This window comes from Manis pentadactyla, chromosome 14, assembly GCF_030020395.1.
Source record: "Manis pentadactyla isolate mManPen7 chromosome 14, mManPen7.hap1, whole genome shotgun sequence".
Lineage (NCBI taxonomy): Eukaryota > Metazoa > Chordata > Mammalia > Pholidota > Manidae > Manis > Manis pentadactyla.
The window spans coordinates 32,650,498-32,673,518 of record NC_080032.1 but is presented as its reverse complement, the minus strand read 5'-3'; the positions used below and the strand labels follow the sequence as shown (position 1 = coordinate 32,673,518).

Genomic DNA, 23,021 nt, shown 5'->3' with positions numbered 1-23,021 from the left:
AATTCCTCTTAAACATAATCATCAAATTAAAAAATAGAACATTTGCCAATTCTAACTTAAGCTATTGAATGAGGAGCAGCTCCCAACAAGTTTCATTATTCTTTTGAAATCGTAAAGGGGGAAAAGTATATATCTTAATTGTACTTTTAAAAGAAATAAAAAGTGGCTGGCATAGGGACACACAAAAACACAAAAGGACAAAAAAGGAGAGGGATTCACATTATTTTTAAATACCAGAAGGAAACAAATTTGGATAATACACTTCTTGCCATATGTGAAAAAACTTAGACAACTGATTTCATGTGTAATTTGGTATTTTCAAAGGGCCATCTGTGTCTGCATTTACAACTCTCAAACTGTATCTGCTTTCAGCAGGCTGTTTATTCTCAAGAATGAAGAAAAGTAACATAAACTCACAAATAGAAAAACAGTCATTTCTTTTCCTCTATTAAATGGATTTAGTCATTTACAGAGAGATTAGGTGAGGCAGTCCTTGGGGAAAGAGAAAAAGAGGAAGGGCAAAGGTGAACTGGGGGTTTGAGCATCCAGGGACATGGACGAGCCCAGGTGGCCCAGGGTGGCACCCCTCCACCCTACCCAGATCAAGAGCTGGCCTTCCTGGTACACTACATGTCATCACACTGAGTCACCACTGGGCCTCCTGGATGATGGCACCCAGGAAGGGGTCAGGAGTCCTTCCCAACAAACTTAGTTCCATACCTTTAAAAAATGACAATCTCCAGAGGAAAAACTGCATTTAAAGAAACACACACATGCACATGAGGTAGTGACCACAGGAAGGTGACATGTGCATTCCCAGGTCTTGGGGGACCACACTCTTCCCCTGCCTGAGGTGCTGCCAACACTGCAGCTCTCCAGCTCCTCCACCAGCCAAACCTGAACCTCAGCCCCAGCCAAGCTTTGCCACTGTGGCTATAAGGTGTCTGGATGGTTTCTTTAGCCACCTCAGAAATGGATTTGCCTGAGTGACTATCAGACATCTTACTCCCCAAGAACCAAGTCCCAAAAGACAGTATCCACTACGTTGCAGAGAACACTAGTCCTCTGTAATTCTTCCTTTTGCCTATTTCCTAAGATAGCTTTAGGAGAAAATGTTCTTAGGAATAAAAGACAATTGCAAAAGCTTCTGCTAGTAAAAGAACTACTTACAGGGTCCATAGTATGAATTTTTAAAGCCTGCCTTTGTGTTCATGTGTGTAAAATTTTAGGGCACAATCAGACATGGAGGGACAAGAGAACTCTGGCACTTGGCCCCCACCCCCGCAGTGCACACAGCCTCATCCCAGTCAGTGCATTTTTCAAGGTTAGGTGTCGCACAGCAGCTGCACTTACCTCTATGAGCTCATCTCTTTGTCGAAGGCCTTCTTTCAGCTCATCCATCTTGTGCTGCAGTACACTGCACATGTGCTTCTGCCTTTCCAATTCCTGTCATTAACAAATGAAACAATGACAAGCCGGAACATCTATAGTGTAATACTGCAGAGGTCAAGTGTGACCTCCAGAAACATGCCTTGACTGCCAATGCACAGTAACTTCCAGAAATTCTACAGCTATGGAAAGGTTCAGAAATTTAAGATTTCTCGTCTTCATAAGATTTTATATCTAGACAACCCAAACTAATTAATGGCAAAACTACTAGGAAAAACAAAATCACTTAGTGAAGTATAGTTATAAAGTTAGCAGGCAAAATTCAGTAATCTTCATAGATAGAAACAAAATTTAGGCAGAAGGTATAATAAATTCAATATCAAAAAATAAAATTTAAAAACACATACAAGTAAACTTTTTAAGATATATCCAAAATCTCTATGAAGAAAATTATATAACATATTCCTGGAAGACATAGAAATAAGACTACATAAATGGAAAGGCACACCATCTTTTTGGGTAAAAAGACTCAATATCATAAAAGTGTCAGTTCTCCCCCAAATTAATCTATATACATTTAATGCAGTCCAAATAAAAATACTTTCTCATCTTTTTTCCCAAAAAAATACTTTTTTCCCAAAAAAAAAATGATTTCTCATCACAAGAGCAGTTGATTATAAAGTTTATTTGGAAGAAAAACAAAAATTAGCCAGAAAAAAACACTGAAAAAGAAGAAAGCTAGCTTACTAAATAGTAAAACATAAGGCCCCTATATAATTAAAACAATGTTGTAATGGTTCATGAATACAGACCAATGAAGCAGAACAGAAAATCCTGAAATGGTCCAATTATGCATACAGATATATGAAATAAGAACAAAAGAAAAAGAACATCTCAAGTCAATGAAGAAAGATAAGACTTTTATATTAGTGATGTTGGGACAACTGGCTATCCATATGGAAAAAGAACCCCAGAGCTGCATACCCTGTACACCATGACAGATTCCAAATGGAGCTGAAGTGTACAGAAAGGAGACAGAGAAGGAGGGAGGAAGGAAAGAGTTACAAAAGAAAAGATGAGTGAATTTCTAAAACCCAGGAATGGGAAAATGTTACTAAAAAATGACTCAAACTCCACAAGCAAGAAGGGGAAATGGGTATTAAATCCGACTACATAAAAATAAAAAACTTTTGAATGGCAAAGGATACCCAAAGCGAAGTAAGAAGACAAATAAACTGAAAAACTAAAATTTACAACTTATATCAGAGACAAAAGGTTACTGTCTATCCATATAGAGAGCCTCTAAAATTAGAAAGGAAAAAAACCACTACTATATAGAAACACAGACTAAAAAATGGATACTTCACAGAAAAAGAAATAAAAACCACTCTGAATATGAACAGACAATCATACTAAGAGAAATATAAATTAAAACTGCACTTCATACCAAAATATTAGTAAAACCCCAAAACTTGATAACATATTTAGGAAAGTACTGTGGGGAAGGAAACAGGCCCTCTCATACATTTTGGTGTGAATGCAAAATGGTATAAACCCTTCAAAGGGGAATTCGGCAGGTCTAGCAGCATTTCCCTAGCTTTCCACCAAGCAAACCCACTTTTATGACTCCCATGGCCGGCAACCATGCAAAAGGCCCCTGCAGTATACGTTATTTTTGCAGGACTATCTCTACACCAAAAGACTGCAAAGAACTGGAAAGCCCGTAAGGAGGTTGCTGGTGGCATGAGCTGCAGTGCACCCACACGATGGAATAACTATCCAGTGAGACACATGGAATGAGGACACTCTCTATCCACTACACTCATAGAGAAGTACTTACAGCATGCTACAATTTTCTAGGAAAGCAGGGTACACACATATGTATTTGTATATGTATTTTTTTGAATGGAAAAAAATATATAATATTCATAGACTAAAAAATGGAAGGATTAACCACTTTAAAAATTCCCTTAAGGAAGGAGGAAACAAATGAAGAGACAGAGGAAGAAGACTGACTCCTCTGAATATATTTTCCTTGTTAATTTGACTTCAGACTATGTAAATATTTTATGTAATAATAAGACAAAATTAAGTTTATAAAAAGTAACTCCTGGTGGAAGTAACCCAAGTGTTCAACAACAGATGAATGCATAAACAAAATGTGGTAAATACACATAGTGTAACATTATTCAGGAAGGAAATCCTGTCACCTGCTACAGCATGGATGAACCTTGAGGGCATTATGGTACGTGACACAAGCCAGTCACAAAGGGACAAATATTCTTTGATTGCACTTACACAGAGTAGGCAAACTCATTGAGACAGAGTAGAATGGTGGCTGCCAGGAGTGGGAGAAAGGAGAGAAGGGGAAGCTGTTCAGAGTTTCAGTTTTGCAATACAAAAATGTTCTGGAGGTCCACTGCATAACAATGTGAATGAACCCTGAGCGGTACGCTCTAAGATAGTTACAATGATAAATTTTGTATGTTTTTACCACAATTTAAAATAACTTTTAAATAAAAAATTTAAAAACAATTCTTACACATTGAGAGTAAAATGCAGTGAACCTAACTATATATCCAGTTAGTAGCATAAAGCACAGAGAGAGTAACTTCTAGAAACAATGGTTGGACTATACAACCTAGCAGCAAAATAACAAACAAAAAGAACAAAATGACAAACTTATAACTACTTTCAGTAATTACATGGGTGGTGGTAATGTTGGTGTTGCTATTCTGGGTACTATGGGATAGAGCAATGGGAACAGAAGAGAACATAATTACTACCATCCCCAGTGGCTTTGCGAACTGGGGACGGTCATATCAGAAAAAGGAGATACTCATATGTAAGACAGAGAGGTTCAGAAAAATCCCTGGAGGCCTGACTACGAACTATAGCTTATCAACATAAACTCCTAATATATTTTCACTTTAAAAACAAAAAATATCCCCCACATGTATTTCCTGGACAGATCCCCTAAAAAAGCCTGGTGGCAAGGGCACCCTAGGACTCACACCGGGGCCCCACAGACAGACAGCTGATTCCAGGTCTGGAGCAGGAAACGGGCCAGATTAGCCTTAAATTCCGTCTCCTGTGGCAGGCAGCAAAGCAGCTATTAGAAACACTTCAACTCATTTCAAAATGACATGGGAGTCAACCTCAAGAGGTTCACATTAAAGTTTCGACAATCTGAAACTCAACAATAAAAGCTACAATAGGTTGAATCATCAAATGCTTGATTCTTGACTTCATAAAAAACCAAATAATTGATCATTATGAGGATATGCTAAACAAATCTTTATTTCTGAAAACTTGTCAGTAAAGGAAAAGAATCAAGCCTTTATCTCACCTTCCCTATGTGAACTGTCTCTTCTGAGTAATGAGATGAGGGGATGTTTCTGTTTAAAGATGGACTTACTCAAATAAATAAAGCATAGGAAAGAAAAGGCAACCCATGGGATGGGAGAAAATATTTGCAAATCATGTGTTTTATAAAGGCCTTGTACCTAGACTACAGAAACTCTTACATCTCAATAATAATAAAAAAAATTTTTTTTAATGGGCAATGGATCTGAATAGGTATTTCTCCAAGGGAAATATACAGTCAGTAAGCACACAAAAATACCCTCGAAATCATCAGGAAAATGCAAATCAAAACCACACCTGCTAGAATGACTACCAAAAGGTCAGACAACAAGTGTTGCTGAAGCTGTGGAGAAATCAGAACTTGCATGCACTGCTGGTGGGAATGTGACATGGTGCAGCTGCTTTGGAAACAGTCTGGCATTCTTCACATGCTTAAACAGAGTTGCTATACGAGCCAGCCATTCCACTCCTAAGGATATACTTAAGATGTCCACGCAAACACTTGTACACAGATGTTCACAGCAGCAATATTCATCATAGACAAGAAGTGGGAAAAAAACAAATGTCCATCAAGGCACAAATGGATAAACAAAATGAGGTATATCCATACACTGGAATATAATTTGACTATAAAAAGGAATGAAGTGCTGACAAATGCTACAACATGGATGAGCCTGGAAAATATTAAGCTGAAGGAAAGAAGCCAACCACAAAGACCATACATCATATGATTCCATTAAAATGAAACTCTAGAATAGGGAAATCAATGGAGACAGAAAGTAGGTTAGTGGTTACTTAGCGCTGAGGACAGGGGGGGAGATAGGGAGATGACAGCTAAAAGGTATAGGGTTTCTTTTTGACATAATGGAGAATATTCTAAAATTGACTATGTGATGGCTGCACGTATCTGTGAATTTACAAAAAAAACACCAAATTGTATACTTTAAACAGATGTGCCATATGGTATTTGAATTATACCTCAATAAAGCTGTTTAAAAATAAGAAAAGAAAATAAAGCAACGATAAAATTAAACTACCCCATTTTGCAACCCCAAATCAATTACCAGATCTAACATCCACTACAGATCACAGAGAGGCGGCCTGGCATCTGGGCCTCCTGAAACAAGGGAACCTATGAAGTAGACTTGCCCGAAATACTAAACTCGTATCTGATTAAGCCTCTACATCTCACTACCTATTTACAGAGAAAAAAGGAGCACATTAGGGACACCAAGGGGATGAAATGGCAAAACGCCCAGGACTACCACGAAGTGTTAAGACAAGCACCATAGTTTCTTCAACATATAGTGTAAGGGAAAAAAGAGAGATGAAAGGAAGCCCATAAATAAAAAGAGACTTAACAGACATGGCAAGTAATTCCGAGACAATGACAATTTTAACAATGACCAGATATGTAGTATGAAGGAATTCTTAATTTTGCCGACGTGAAATGGTCTTGTGGTTATGTTTAAAAGAGAGAAAGAGTACATGTCACTAAAGAAAGCCATACTTCAACTCATATTAAAATATAAGACACCAAAGACTTCCTTCAAACAATGAGTGGGGAAATGGACAGAGCAAAACTGACGTGAGCTGATGGCTGCTGTGATAGGCCATGAGTTTAGGAGAGGTTATTATACTCCTCTGGTTTTGTTTTTTGTATGTTTAAAATCTGTAATAAACTTTAAATAAAAATCTCATATAAGCTAAAAAAAGAATTTCCTACTAAAATGAATAGCTTTTAAGGAAAGAATAAAATACCTGAGACATTCTTAATTATGCATTCTGCCACCAAATCACACTCTTCAGTGGGTCATCCAACATGAAAATACCCAGAGGCCTTTTTTCCACCTACCTAAATACAAGTCTTCTAATTCTTTTTTAAAAACAGACATTTTAGATTCCCAGCAAATGTAAATGTAAGATGTAGTGATTATAATTCCAGCAAGTGCACTAAAGACATTTTGAAAACTGTATTACTGTCATCACTGTAATTGAATGGTCTCTCTACCCTTGCCATCTGCTGCCCTGACAGAACATACTGGAGTGGCTGACCCCTTTGTGTGTCTGGGAACATGAACATCCGACTGCATGAGGCAATATCTGTTCAGGAGAAGAGAGCTCAGGGTAACCTACAGAGAGGCACTGTCACAAAACCTCCACATCACAGTACCTGAAGCAGATTTACAGGTCATTTAAACAGGTTACAGATTTTTCAAATTTGAAAAGCACAAGATTTTTTCAAATCTCAAAATTAAAAACTACTATGTACAAAAATAAAAAATAAAAACTATGTACACTAAGACATCTATCTTAGGAAATGAAAGAAGGGAAAAATTAAGTTGGTTAAAATAGTTAATCATAGATTTCTTCCTTTTTTAATTTTAAAAATGTTCAAGGACATTTGAGAAGATGGAAAAATAAGAACTCATTTTAGTACTGACCATTAAAGACTTAGCATCAGATTTTCTTCTAATCATCTAGAAGCAAAGAGCCAGAAATAGATATTATAAATGCATGGGAAGGCAGAAAATGAGCCCAGAGAGTCTAGGTGAAGTGTGACAGCTCAGAATCGTCAAAACTGGTGCACCTGGAACAGGAAGAATCAACAAAGGAAACCACCTACTGCCACCAAATCACATTCTTCATTGGGTCATCCAACATGAAAATACCCAGAGGCCTTTTTTCCACCTACCTAGACACAAGTCTTCTTGTTCTAACTTTTTAAAAAACAGACATCTTAGATTCCAAGCAAATCTGGGTGGAAAGTACAAAGTTCCCATATAACCTCTGCCCCACACACAGCCTCCCCACTATCAACATCCCATACTGGGATGGAGCGTTCATTACAATCAGTGAACCTACCCTGACCCATCAGATCACCCAGAGTCCACAGTTTACAGTAGGATTCCTCTTGCTTGGTGTGGTACATTCTGTGGGATTTGACAAATGTACAAGGTATCTACCATTACAGTATGATACAGATCAGCATCTTTGCCCTAAAAATCCACTGCGCTCAGCCGGCTCATCTCTTCTTCTCCTAAACCCTTGGCAAACCCGTCCTAACTCCTTTTAAACATGACCAAAATGGACTGGACTGAGCATTTCCAGTCCTCAAGGAAATTCCTATAGACTCCACAGTATAATGTTGGTCTCTTAGAGGTTACATTAACAGCTTCTCTCCCTTTAGTATGTACAAATTCAGACTGTTGTTTCTAATAATTCACTAAAGCACATTTCCTAAATTATTTTCTGTGTTTTATTTTTGCAATGTAGTGACAACTCATTTTCCAGTGGTATTATCCATTGGTCCTCTACCTGGACTGATATAAACACTTTTAATAAGTCCATGTCCAGTAAGCTTCTAAGAGAATCCAATTTGCTTCCTTTGTCAAAGGGCAAATCCAGACCTTCAGCAGTGGCTTTTATTTTCCATCTGCACATTTTAACAATATAGTTTATAAACTTCTAGAGAAAAAGGCAATTTCTGACCCACACCTCCACAGTACTCTTTAAATAACTGTTAAAACTTCTCTCCAATCACTCAGAAAACAGGTTCTCTTGAAAAAAAAAAAGGAAAGAAAAAATGAGCCATCCCATTAAAAGTCTTCAGAGCTTTGTGGAGTTTCAGCTGGTTAAAACAGAAGAAATAAGTAATTCATGGTAATTTTCCCAATTAAGTGATAGAAAATAAAGATAAAACTTAAGATAATAAAATATATCTTATAAAAATTAAAAGAGGGAATTATTTCAGGACCTGATATCTTACACTGTCAATTTCCTCGGACCAATCAGTTTTGACTGAAACATCATTCACAGGTCTGCTGCACTCTTCCATCAAGCCCAGCATTTTTAAAATGGCATGTTTTTATTTTCTGATCCAAGAGAGAAGTGTAACACAAGATGAACAATTACCTTTGATTTTTCCTCATTTTCCCTATAAAATTCTGCCATCTGTTCTTCCTGTTCTTCAATAACATCCTTGAGGGTGTCCACCTGGTAGATCAAATTGTTCTTCTCATTGTCTAACTGTGCATTGGAGACCATGGCTTTCTTGTATTTTTCTTCCACTTCAGACAGAGACTCCTAAATGAAATTCAAAGTCATCAACCTGATGTCTAAAATATGTTCATTGTCTATACACAACGTAACAGGAAACTGTAGCACCGGCACACACACACAGAGATTCGTTTTTTGCAAAATACAAGCAGTTTGAGCACTCATTGTTTAGTAACATGCACACAAGACAGGAGGACGATAACAGAACAGTAACGCCATTAGAACTTAAGGTGCTCTCTGCTCTCCAAGAAAACAAAACCAAGCAGTAATATAGGTTCCGAAAGAGAAAAGGCTGCAGACAACATAGAATTACGGGAGTCATAATCAAAGAATCATCAATGTTTTAAAAAATGTTACTCTTCCAGTTTTTAACAGGCTGTTTGGTATTCAGATTGCAATGATGCAACAGAATACAGCCTCTCTTTATACAAGTAAACTTCATACTCATTTGAATTTTGCTACTGCCATTTGTTTTCAGTACTTTCCTGTTCTGCATAATAATGCTACTGTAAATGGGTAAACATTTTTTTCTACCAACTATTCAAATTTTAGACATTTAAAAATAACGAAGCAATATGAAGGTGACTATTAAAAAAGAGCTACCATAAAATGCCTGAAATTTTATGTGCTTCAAGGTCTTCTGCCTAAAATAGCTTACAAGTGTATTTTTTAATAACTACATTTAATTTGGTAGATTTCTACCACCAAGTAACTTTTTTTAAGCTAAAGAGAAAAAATATTTCACGTAGAGTCATCACTTCTAGAAATAAATTTTTAAAATACTACTGCAAATGTTTAACAAACCAAGATCAGTGATACAAAACTGAGAATGCAGAACTCTTACATTTATGATTAACTTTTGACAGACAAATCAATGGGAAAGAATAGCTTTTTCAACAAGTGATGCTGGGACAACTGTACATCCACATGCAAAAGAATTAAGTTGGATCCCTGCCTCACAGTATACACAAAAATCAACTCAAAATGGATCAGAAACCTAAATGCAAGAGCTAAAACTATAAAAGTCTTCAAAGAAAACATAGCAGTAAATCTTTATGACCTCAGAATAGGCAATGGTTTCTTAGATACGATACCAAAAGCACTATCATCAAAAGAAAAATTAGACTTCATCAAAATTGAAGTCTTTTGTGCTACCAACAATACAATAAAAAAATAGAATGAGAGAAAATATTTGTAAATCTTGTATCTGATAAGAAACTTGTATCCAGAATATATACAGAACTCTCTTACAACTCAATAATAAAGACACATAATTCCATTTAAAAATGGCAAAGATTTGAATAGATATTTCTCCAAAGAAGATATATAAATGGCCAATAAACACATGAAAATATTTTCATCATTAGTAATTAGGCATATGCACATCAAAACCACAATGAGATAGATTACACTTCAGACCTACTAGGATGGCTAGCATCTATAACCAAAACACCAGAAACAAGACACTAAGTGTTTGTTAATGAGGATGTGGAAAAACCAGAACCCTCACACACTGCTGGTGAGTATGCAAAACAGTGCAGCTGCTTTGGACAACTGACAATTCCTCAAAATATTAAATATACAGTTACCATGTGACCCAGCAATTCTACTTCTATGTATCTACCCAAGAAAAAGATATGCCTAGAAAAAACTGGTACACAGATGTTCACAGCGCATTACTCATAACAGCCAAAAATTGGAAAGAACCCAAATGTCCATCAACTGACAAATGGATAAACAAAATTTGGTAAATCCATACACTGGAATATTATATACTTAGACATGTTACAACATGGATGAATCTTGGAAACATCATGCTAAATGAAAAGCCAATCACAAAAGACAACAGTGCACAACTCTATTTATATGGAATGTCCAGAACAGAACAGAGACAGAGAGGAGACAGTGGTGACCCAGGGCTGGGTGTGGAGAAGTGGGGAATGAGTGCTAATTAGGATGGAGTTTCTTTTTGGAGTAATGAAAATGTTCTAAAATTGGGTCGTGGTGGCAGTTGTGAAATTGTGACTATGCTAAAAACACTGAATCGTGTATACTTCTAAATGGGCAAATTTCATGGTATGTGAATTATATCTCAATAACACACACTTAATGATACTTCATAAGCCAGGACTGTGCTAACAGGTAGCTTTTATTCTAGGACTGGAACAAATAAAATCCAAATAAATAATATAAGCAAAATAAATTGTATAATGGTTTAAACAAGTACTATCATAATACAATGCAGAATTTAGAACGATTCTGATCCACTTTATTAGCTGCTTATAAAAACGTCCTCCTCACAACTCAGCCCCATATAAAATGGGCCATACCTATATGAACACCAGAATCTAAAACAGCAGAGATGGAGGCGGAGCCAACATGGCGGCGTGAGTAGGACAGTGGGAATCTCCTCCCAAAAACATATATACTTTTGAAAATACAACAAACACAACTAGCCCTAAAAGAGAGACCAGAAGACGCAGGACAGTGGCCAGACTGCAGCTACACCAGCGAGAACCCAGCGCCTCGCGAAGGGGGTAAGATACAAGCCCCGGCCCTGCGGGACGCGAGCGCCCCTCCCCCCAGCTCCCGGCGGGAGAACAATAGGCAGAGCGGGAGGGAGACGGAGCCCAGGACTGCCGAACACCCAGCCCCAGCCATCCGGGCCAGAGCGCAGACACAGTATATGCCCAGGGGGCCCTGGATACTGGGAGAACAGGGGGTAGACCTCAGAGCGGGTGCTGAAGCTGATGCCCCTGTGACAAAGAAAAGCGGGGGCTTTTTTGAAAGTCTTAAAGGGACAGGGACTTAACAGCTTGACGGAAACAACCCAGGTCACAGTACAGCAGCTGGAAATTACAGGGAAAACCGGGTGCACTAACCCCCTGGGCAACAGCTCTGAGACCCCTCACGGAGGCAAACAGTCAAGCAGCCCCCCCATCCATCACCCCACCGGGCGCTGCGAAAGCAGAGAAGCAGCCTGAGACAAATTCCGCCCACAGAAAGGGAAATTTCTCCCTTCCGGCCAGGCAAGACACAAAGACCCACTCTACACGCAATTACCCAACACAAGCCACTAGGGGTCGCAGTTGCCCCAGTAAAGAAAGGCCAGTAGTAAGTGAAAATTTTGGCCCTCCCAGCTGACAGTCAATAGCACCTGTCAACATGAAAAGGCAAAAAAATATGATTCAGACAAGACTAACCCAGACAGCTTCGGCATCTGCTACATCTTCCCCTGAGAAGGAATCTGGGGAGATAGATTTAGCCAGTCTACCTGAAAAAGAATTCAAAACAAAAGTCATAACCATGCTGATGGACTTGCAGAGAAATATGCAAGAACTAAGGAAGGAGAATTCAGAAATAAAACAAGCTCTGGAAGGACTTCAAAACAGAATGGACGAGATGCAAGAGACCATTAATGGACTAGAAAACAGAGAACAGGAACGCAGAGAAGCTGATGCAGAGAGAGATAAAAGGATCTCCAGGAATGAAAGAATTTTAAGAGAGCTGAGTGATCAATATAAAAGAAATAATTTAAGAATCATAGGCATTCCAGAAGAAGTAGAGAGAGAAAAGGGGATAGAAAATGTCTTTGAAGAAATAATTGCTGAAAATTTCCCCAAACTAGGGGAAGAAATGGCCTCTCAGACCACAGAGGTACACAGAACTCCCATGACAAGGGATCCAAGGAGGGCAACACCAAGACACATAATAATTAAAATGGCAAAGATCAAAGACAAGGACAAAGTATTACAAGCAGCCAGAGAGAAAAAAAAGGTTACCTACAAAGGAAAACCCATCAGGCTATCATCAGACTTCTCAACAGAAACCCTACAGGCCAGAAGAGAATGGCATGATATACTTAATGCAATGAAACAGAAGGGCCTCGAACCAAGACTACTGTATCCAGCACGAATATCATTTAAATATGAAGGAGGGATTAAACAATTCCCAGACAAGCAAAAGTTGAGGGAATTTGCCTCCCACAAACCACCTCTACAGGGCATCCTACAGGGACTGCTCTAGATGGGAGCACTCCTAAAAAGAGCACACAACAAAACACCCAACATATGAAGAAGGGAGGAGGAGGAATAAGAAGGGAGAGAAATAAAGAATCATCAGATTGTGTTTATAATAGCTCGACAAGCGAGTTAAGTTAGACAGTAAGACAGTAAAGAAGCTAACCCTAAACCTTTGGTAACCACAAACTTAAAGCCTGCAATGGCAATAAATTCATACCTTTCAATAATCACCCTAAATGTAAATGGACTGAATGCACCAATCAAAAGACACAGAGTAATAGAATGGATAAAAAAGCAAGATCCATCCATATGCTGCTTACAAGAGACTCACCTCAAACCCAAAGACGCGCACAGACTTAAAACAGCAGAGATGCAAGAATACAATATATTTTTACACAATAAATTTGACATAAAATTTATGGAATATACTCTTTCTTTGAACAATAGGCCACAAAAGACTGTTTTAAATTCAAGTGTCAAGGGAGTTTTAATGGTTTCAACCTAGGTTACATGATTCTCATTAAGAATTAGTTTTACTTAAATCATCTAAGGCAGTAATTTTCAAGTGTGGGTTCTGAACTAGCAGCAATAGCATTACCTGAGAATTGGGTAAAAAGGCAGATTTTCAACCCCATCCCAAACCCACTGAACGAGAAAATCTGGAAAGAGAGTTCAGCAATCAATTTTAACAGGACCAGGTGATTCAGGATGGAGGCAAGAATGGGGAAAGCACCCCAAAGGCCACAAGCAATGACCCAGCACCCTTTTTTACAGGATATGATACCTCACACCACCATGCTGGATCATCAATCAGATATTTTTCATGATTTTTTCTTCCATTTAAAAGAGTCATGTCAAGAATAAATATAAACTTAAGTTCAATTATATAGTACTATGAATTAAGAAAAGGAATCTTATCTATTCAATCTCAAAAAAATTTAACCTGTTCTTTTGCATTCGTCAAAGAATGCAATAATGGTAGATATAAAACATAAGAAAAAAATTTAAATAAAATAAAAAGTAAGACTGCCTCTGAATCCCTTGCTTTCCTGATATACATTGTTACATATGAAACTTTCATATGAGTGTATTTATTTAATGTATTAGATTGTTCCCTTGATCCAAGATATTTCTAAAAGTCTTCTCTCTAAAACATTAAAAGGGGGATCAAACCCTGACAGTTACAGCAGTAAGACCACAGTGGTCCTCTGACGGTTACTGGCAAGCCTGTAGCAGCAGCTTCCAGGCTCCCCTGCTGGGATCTCCATAGGGCTTCCCACCCTTTCTCGTCCTGAGTCTTAACTGGAAGTTCCTTATGGACAACAATCAACCTGCATGAAGGTTCTGGCTGGTAGCTTGCCAGGGAGGCTGACGAAAGAGCTGCCTATTATGTCCATGCTTTGTCCTTTGGGGATATCGGGCATCATTTTTCTGAATGCCTTGTTGACGCTTTTTCAGAGCCCTGATGTGTGATTCTCTTTCAGATACAGGCAAATGTGTTCAGACAAACTTCTAGTTTCCTCATATTAGGTTTGAACTTCACAATAAAACACAGGGAAGAGCCTGATAAACAAGGGCTGTTTACAACCAAAACATCTGCCTGGCTTGGACACTTATACTGAAAACTGGTAACTATCCTTGCTCATAAAAGGGCTCATTTAAATGTACCTCCAAATTCCTTAAGACACTAAATCTGTGTAATCCTTACTGACCTACAGGTTGAAAAAAAAAAAACTGACAGAAATAGAAAACACAGGCTCAATGCTTCAGGGTCCTTCCTCCAGAGGGAATATTCATAATATGCTATCTCAGATGCTTCCTCCCTGCCTTTAATATTGACTAAATGTGGTGACAAAAATAGGCAATACTCCCTCATTTAGCTTGGAAGAATTTTAAGATCCAATTTCAATTAGAAACTATTCTTAGATACCTTTTAGGCGTTTGCCCAATTCAGTTTTACATGGCTAAGACACAAGGGACATGAAAGTATTTACAAGGTTTAAAAACTGTAAGGTATCTTATCTTTTACTGAATATTCCAAAAACTACACTAAACATTTAAACATAAGCAGAGAAAGTTCACCATTCCTATGCATTGCAGGTTAAGCACATGCTTGAAAGACAAACACTGTTAGTAAAGCTCTGTGCAGGAGGGTTAACAACTCATGAAACCGCCATCACCCGACACTTCTGCATACAGAGAGCATGCTTGGGCTGCAGAGCGGACCCTGATACCTTTAGTTCTTTAAGCCCCTGCATGTATCTCCCTTCTACATCCTGTATCTGGTCCTTAAGGTCATAGATATCCTGCAGGATATAGGAATGAACCATTGCATAAAACCATGCATAAATATATCTTCAGTTTCAAAGGATTCAGATGAAAACAAGTATTTTTTGTATATTCCAGACTAAAAGCAGAGAAATCACACATATAACTGTCCCCCCAAACCACCGAAAGGGGCAGGCAGGTCAGGTGATAGGAAATATCTAGGGACTATGTAGGGAAGGTCTGGAGAAAGCAATCTGAGGTGTTAAATATTTCTTGACATTAACTCCTGTTGAAACAGTATTAGCAAATGGGGGTGGGATTGTACAAGGAAAAAAGCTAAATAAATCACAGCATTTCTTAACATACAATTTTTTTAATTTTGTAAATAATTTTAGCATAAAGCTTCACCTTTAAGTATGTAAAATATATAGTAAGTCAATTTTAAGCAGCAAATTTTACTACCTCATGCAGAAGTTTTAAAAAATTCTACTAAATGTTTAAAAACATAGCTTCCTTTCAATAACTTGGCTACTGACTGCACTTAACTTGGGAAAAAGTAAAACACAAACACTTTAAATACGTCAAATGAGAGAGTCTATCCTAAGGACACCATTTAAAGGATGAGAAGAGCATTTGCTCCAAATGTTACCATAATCCTTTTAAGAGAAGTAAAGCAGGTCAATTTTAAATGGAAAATATTGTTTCTCTTGTACCTGACCCTGCTACATAAGGCCTATTCTGGATGCTTGATTTAGGTGAGAAATAAATGTCACAGGGCCCAAAATACAAATACAATTCTGCAATTACAGACAGGATCAATTATCAAAGGCTGATTATACATGGTTTCTGTATTATATTCCCCTGCCCCTTTCATTCCCTCCTTAGTAGGTCTGTTTTACTCATTGACTCATTCAACAGGCATTTATTGAGGGCCTGCAGGAGCCAAATGCTAGGAAGTCATTCTTTCAAAGAAGAAAAGCACAGCTAAGGGTTCTGCCTTCAGCTGGGGTGGGAAGGCCTGGTTCTCCTGTCTTTTGTTCCACTGGGAAATAGCTCCTAAAGGAAAGAGTTTGTCGTACTCACTTTGCAGCACCAGCAGTTACTTAGCCTGGTGCTTAGGAAGAGCTCAGTAAACACGGTCCCCTTCAAGCTGGGACCATGATGGCCTGGGTCAGCTCTCCTCTACTGCCACCCACACTGTTTCAGACCTCTCCACCCAACCCTAACCCCCCAGTCCACTTTCACAGGTTTCCCATTTCACAAGCCAGATTCCTGCTCCTGCACCGCCTACAATCTTACTCAGCCATCACCTGCTCTGCCTCCTCCTCTACTGTGGCAGTGGGAGGGGGCCTCCACGTTAGGCCACCCCTTACATCTGAGCCTGGACATTCCTCTCACCCACTCTGGCACTTTGCCATCACCCCTCCTTCCCCCACCATCATAGTCTCTCTCTACTGGCTCAACCCAACCAATGAAAATAATCAAGCCCACCTTTCAAAGAACACAAAAACCTTCTCTAGCCTCTTTCTCTCTCTCCGCTATTAACAGACCACCCCCTGTCCTCCAGTATTCTCTTCAGAGCAAGTTTCTTACATTTTCTCCCATCACACTTTTGACTGGCTCATCTCATTCTCACTGTTCAACTGCAGGTGACTGTTCTCCCCACCTCCACTTCCTTCCATCTGTGGACAATCTTTAAAAGAATGCACATCAGATGCACTGCTACTGAATATTCCGTAGTTGTCAGGGTAGAACCAAGATCCTTTAGACTGCCACACCAGATGCGCTGTGACCTGCCCCATCACTACCTGGCCGGCCTTCCCTCTCACCCACCTCTACTCCTCACTTCCCATCCTGCCCTCTGGCAACTCTGCTATACAGAGAACCTGGTCCTCTGAATCCATCTCTGTGCAAAAGCCTTCCCCTTCTTTGCCTGGTTAATTTTTTTCTTCCTTCACAGTTTATCTCCTCTGAAAAGCCTTTTGTTATCTCTTTTCCTTATTAGGTGATGCTTCTCTGAGTTCCCTTACCAGCCCTGTTCCTGCTACTACCATCCCATCCCATCACCTGGTTTTCCTGGTTTGTATCAGTTTGTCTTCCCTATGAAATAGTGAACTCCTGAAGTCCAAAATGTGTTTGCTTCCTAAATCTCTGGGACCCAGTGCTCAATAAATGTTGAGTGAATGCATGAATGTAGCTTTTTTCACTCTTTCTCCATTCCTCAAAAACAGCAGGTTCGGCAAACAGATACTAAAATACATTTTGAAAGTCCCATCTTTCAAATAAAAGAGTTAATAAGAATGGGGATTCAGCTAATGGGTAGATGAGCTTTTCGTTGCTCGGGTATTTGTTATCCCAAAATTAGTATGCTTGCTTATCATGAACCATTTCCGAGATAAGTGTACTGAAGCAGCCAAATACTACCAGAATGGCCCACAAGACCAATGGTTCCCAGAGTCTGGTTCCATGTACACCCACATATTTTCCATTTAAAATATGGCAAATTACATCTGAAAGAATTACTTTTACAAAATTGAAAAGCTTTTCTGGCATTTGTAAATTAGCAGAGCTCATTCCAGTATCATCAAATGTTCAGGAAGGAGAACAGAAAAAGAATGAACTCATCTTCTTCCTTCCAGACCTGAGTCACATTCTTGAACTGTATTAACAATTTTTTAAAAGAATTCATCCTCATATTTTTTCCTACTAAGTCACATGAAATGTTAAAGAGTTCCAGTATACAGTATATTACAAAGAAGCCAAAAGACTGTTTTTAAAAATCAAACCAAAAGTTGTGACTTACCCTCAATTCACTTAATGAGGTGTCTGGATCTAGTAAGCTGCTGGTGTCCCCACTCCCTCGTCTGGATGAATTCCCACTTAGAGGGGTTGTTGCTGAGGCAGAATTTCGAGATGAAGGCTGGAGAAAAAGAAATATGACACTTCTGAGTGTTGTTTCTTTTAAAATATGTTTGTTGTGGACACTGAGGATGGGCAGGGTGGTGGAGCAGATCTAATGTGTGTGGACCGTAAGTTATAAATGTAATCTCTAGGCAATCTAGATGGGCTCTGACAGGGGGGCACATCCAGGGCAGGGGTACCAGGGGAGTGCCAGGAACATGGAGCACAGCTTCACTCACTCACACGCTTGACTAGAATTTAGAATTCATAATAACAAAGAAGGAAACAGTTTGTGTGAGAGTTGTTTGTTTCCTAGGTTTAACTTTGCTGTATTGTAAACAACACTGGGTGAGCACTTCAGATTAATTTAAAACAGTTTTAGAACTTCATGATTGGTATGTTAATTAGAAGTCTTCCTATTTAGTTCCTGAAGCTACCTCTTTTGAATTTTTTCTTTTTCTAGTACTTTGTTGCTAAAGTTGGAGACACTGTTTGCAGCCAGGAGCAAACATTGTGTATAGCTGTGCATTTAGACAGCTCTTACCACAACTACTTATGTGTGAGATTATGCTACTGAATCAATAAATGGCACAGATCTGTACTGTCCAATACAGTGCCACTAGCCACACCTATCTACTGAGCACTTAAAATGTGGCTAGTTCGAATTGAGATTTTTTTTAAGTGTAAAGCATACACCAGATTCTGAAGGCTCTGTAGAGAAAAAGAATATAAAATACCAAATTAATAATTTTTCATATTGATTATGTTTAAATATTTTAGATATTTGGGTTAAATAAAATCTATTATTTAAATTAAACTTACCTATTTCTTTTTACTGTTGTAATGTGGCTACTAGAAAATTTAAACTTCACATATGTGGCTTACATTTATGGTTTGTACTAAATTTCTACTGGACAGAACCGATATATATTTTTTGATACAACATAAAATTAACCTTGATCATTTCCCTAAAATGACTTTGTAAAAACACTTCCAGAAGAAAGAGACTTTAACACAAAGCACCTCCTAGAAAGGAATTATTTTACTTCAAAGAAATAATTTATCTATAAAGGGAAAAAAAAAAACCCTCAGTTTGTCACCACCATGCCTAAAGACACTTTATTTTCAATGTTTAATGGTTTCTCAGGATCAAACTTTAAAGGAATGAAAATCAAAAGAGTAGCCACCAGTTGAAGAGGTGTCATTCAAGGAAATAAAATGCAGTGTTTTTTCTCTTCCCAGGACTTCACATGATTCAACCTCAGAGGAATTTGGGGGGTCAAGGACAGGAAGTACATGGAGAGGAAGAGTAGCTTCATCAGTTCAATGGTAGTAAAATAAATAATAAAATAGTAGAAAGTAACTTGAGTTGATCTTGAGAACTTAGTTCCCTTAGGAATTTATATACTCACCCTTGTGTAATTTTCAGCATACTGTTTGTCAGATTTTTCATCCAACTAGAAAAGAACAGAGATAAAAATCAGGAAAGATGCTTAGCATGTTGATTTTTTAAGGGTGAAAAAAAGGAAGTGATCTCATTTGAGTTCTCCAAGTTCAGCTAATGTTTGGAACCTAAAAGTAAACATACTAAAACTGAAATAAAAGTTGAGACACACTAAGACAAAATGTCAAGAAGTTTAATTTTTATCCAAAGGAAGACATAGACTAATAAGCAAGCTGTTCTTGTGCAAAAGCTTAGAACTTTCAGATAGATTTTCTTTTCATGGTATTTGAAACACATTAAAGAAAATGATAAATAAACAAGTTTCAGCATTACAAACATTAATTTTTTAAAAGCCTGTGTACATCAAAAGGAAAAGTCTGGAAAACCAAAGCCATAAATCTTTATTATCTAAGCATTATTAGGACACAGGACAAATAGATAAGACTAGTACACATAGCCAAAAAAGTTCAGAATGGACTAAAGCATGTTAAAATATATCACCAAACTATGTTCCCCCTGCAACATCAGGAATTCAGTCATTTGGCTTTTTTTTTAAGTAAATACATGCACACATATCAAAAAAGAAAAAATCAAAAGCACAAAAGGGTATTCAAAGTAAGCCTCTGTCCCTACTAGACCATCCCCTGACCTCCAATTCTCAATCCAAGGGCAAGCAAGCCCCACTTTTTAAAAATGTTCTATCAGCAGTGTCCCATGTATATTCCAAATCTTCCTTTTCTCCTTACCAAGTTTCAGAGATTAGAGAAAGCACTTCATTATTCTTCATGGCATTTATCACTCCCTGACCCCATGATATTTATAATTTATTCATTGTCTGATCTCTCATCAATGTAAACTCTGTGTCTGTGCTCTTTTCTGTATTCCTAACACCAAGAATAGCACCTGGCATATAGAAGGACTCAAATTTTGCTGGATGAATGAATAAATGAATCATAGTCCAATTGCACTTAGAGCCTTGCCTCATTTATTTAACAGCTGCATACTACCCTGCTGTCTGGACATACCGTCATTGAATTATCCTATCTCCTGCTGACAGACTTGAAGTTTGTTTGAGTTAGACAGGGTTTCAAGAAGCCAGCAGGTGGGAAGAGGTGTACCATAAAGGTCTAGGTCTAGTCCAAAACCCTGACTTTATAGCCAAGGAAAGAGAAATTCAGAGGTGAAAGATTTTGCTGAAGATTGAACAACTGCTAAACGTCAGGGGCAGATTCAGGTCTCAAGTTTGTAAAGTTTAATCCCAGTGTTCATATTATTTACCTATATATACTGTCCCAATCACCATGAAGCACATAGAGATTTAACTAAATGAAAATACATCCAGACTCCTATTCCTGGGCCAACCGTCATAGCCCAATCTAGAAAAGAGGTCTGAAAACCTTCCTGAGTTAATTATTAAAACACAAAACATCATTAATTCTGGCTCTATTCAGATCACTTCCCTCTAACTTCCTCATATCTGAAAGATTTTCTGTTCTTTTCCATTACCCATATTTATGCTTTCTCTCTCAGTAAACACCTTTGTTGTATATACTATATCAATAATATAAATAATATCTTAGACTTTGAGCTTTTTACTACTTCTTCCTGTAATATTCTTAAAAAGGAATTGATTTCAGTTGACTTTGATTTTTTTAAACCACGTATGAAATGTTTTAAAACAGAGGCAATGAAAGTAGTTTTTAATATTGGCAATTTTTATTGCCATAAAAAAAAAGAGTACCTTACATCACATCTATGCTAGATTGCCTAATATTTAATGTGCTATTCTTCAGAGTGTAAGAAATACTGTATCTAAAATAAACAACCTTATTTTCCTCAGGATATCTTTCAACCCTCTTCTGCCAGTGAGTTAAAGAGAAAAACAGCATTCAGAAACATCCTTCTAGGTCTATTTGAAATCCTGTTTCATATCTCCCCTCCCAAAAATGATCCCCAAACTCAGCCATTTTTTAAAAGGCAGTTAATTTGGAATAATCTTACACTTCAGAAGTTGCATCATTGAACTAGTCCATGACAATGTTGATTCTCTTGCTTGCACTGTCTTCTGACAGATCCCAATTGTCGCAACCCAAACTGATCATGCGCCAAACCTCGGGGACTGTTAAGGCAGCAAAAATGTCCAGAGCAACAATGCTGCAGTCCAGCCAGTTGGCTGCAGTGACTTGGCCAGAGCCTCTTCAGTTTGCACTCTTACTTGTGCTATAATCATGTGCTGTCTTCCACTTAGAAAACAGCTAGTTGAAACCTGGTATTCTAAAAGTCCAAGTAGTCTAACAGCCAGGAGGCCCACAGAGCTACATTGCAATGACAAGCTACTGTTCATAATGATGACCCAAAGAATCTGCCAGATCCTGAAAAGGCTTTTAAATGGAACAAAATTTAATCATATTTAATAAGGTATAAAATAGGGAAAAGTTGGTAAAAAGGGTACAAACTTTCAGCTAAGATGAGTAAGATCTGAAGATCAAATGTAAAACATGGTCACTACAGTCGATAAAAAAATTGTTGTGTATGAATAACATGGAAAAAATGAATATGCAATAATATGAAAAATACAAGATTAGTAAGTGAAAAGTCAGAAAACAAAGGCTATACATACTATTTGATCACAATTCTGTAAGATAAGCAAATTAAATTGAGATAGGAAAAAATACTGTAAATAAATCATCAAATTGCTAAAAAAAGAGAAAGAAAGAAAAAGTGGCTTATAGAAAGGTAAGTAAAAATACAAGGTCCTCAGGACTTATCATTGATGCTATTGCCTAATATTCTGAAACTTTTCAGGTAAATATTATGCCACTATACCTTAAATAAGTAAATAGGTAATTTTCTGATCAAGAAAAGGGCTTCCTTAATAGTTGCAAATTGAAAGTTAGCTTTGAACAAGCTTATAATATCTCATATTAGTATTAATGTATAAAAAAGAGAACCTGCTGGCAAACTTTATATTCCAATTTGAATTCTTAAAGTTCAAAAGTAATATTTTGTTAAAGAATTTCAAATTATCAACTAGTGAACAAAGTCTTAAATATAATCTTTCCAGTAATAAATGCCTTTGCCTTATTTATGTCTGAAATATCTGAAAATGCTTGGACATTACAGATTATGAATTGTTTCTCTTTAAACTCCTTGATTATTTGTTGAAATTAGCAAGAGAGAAATATTCTTAGAATGTGTATCTTGTCAGATCTTTGAAACTGTTTCTTCCTAAAAGAAAGATATTTATTCTCTGATTAAAAGGCCCTTTGAACTTTGTTTCAGCATATGGTTACTTAGTTTGACAGATAGTTTTACTTTACTAAAAACAGTCAAGTAAATTGAAACTTTTTGAATAGAAACAGAGCATTTTACTTGTGAATACATTTTGATGCCATCACTTGAAAAAGTAGAAATAAAGACTTGTTTTTTGTTCCAAATTAACTTTTTCTTAAAAATTATAATCAAATAAAGTATTTACAATATAGTTTAACCTATCATTAAATTCTAATCTATTCTAATGTAGTCATTAGATTCCAACACTATTAAAAAATTCTGTTTGGGACTCAAGAAGG

At 37.5% G+C, this 23,021-nt stretch overlaps 1 protein-coding gene across 35 annotated transcripts in view; it reads right to left on the bottom strand.

Moving 5' to 3' along the window:
• LRRFIP2 (LRR binding FLII interacting protein 2) overlaps positions 1-23,021 on the bottom strand; it is a 140,217-nt gene that overhangs the window by 25,882 nt on the left and 91,314 nt on the right. For 26 of the 35 annotated variants that reach the window (XM_036921580.2, XM_036921576.2, XM_036921584.2 and 23 more), the window contains 5 exons: positions 19,418-19,462; positions 17,908-18,024; positions 15,071-15,142; positions 8,671-8,841; positions 1,354-1,446 (listed from right to left, as the gene is read on the bottom strand). In XM_036921580.2, the coding sequence (XP_036777475.2) occupies positions 1,354-1,446; positions 8,671-8,841; positions 15,071-15,142; positions 17,908-18,024; positions 19,418-19,462 (498 nt within the window). The remainder of the gene's footprint in view (positions 1-1,353; positions 1,447-8,670; positions 8,842-15,070; positions 15,143-17,907; positions 18,025-19,417; positions 19,463-23,021) is intronic. The other 9 variants (XM_036921583.2, XM_036921589.2, XM_036921586.2 and 6 more) reach the window with 1 other exon arrangement.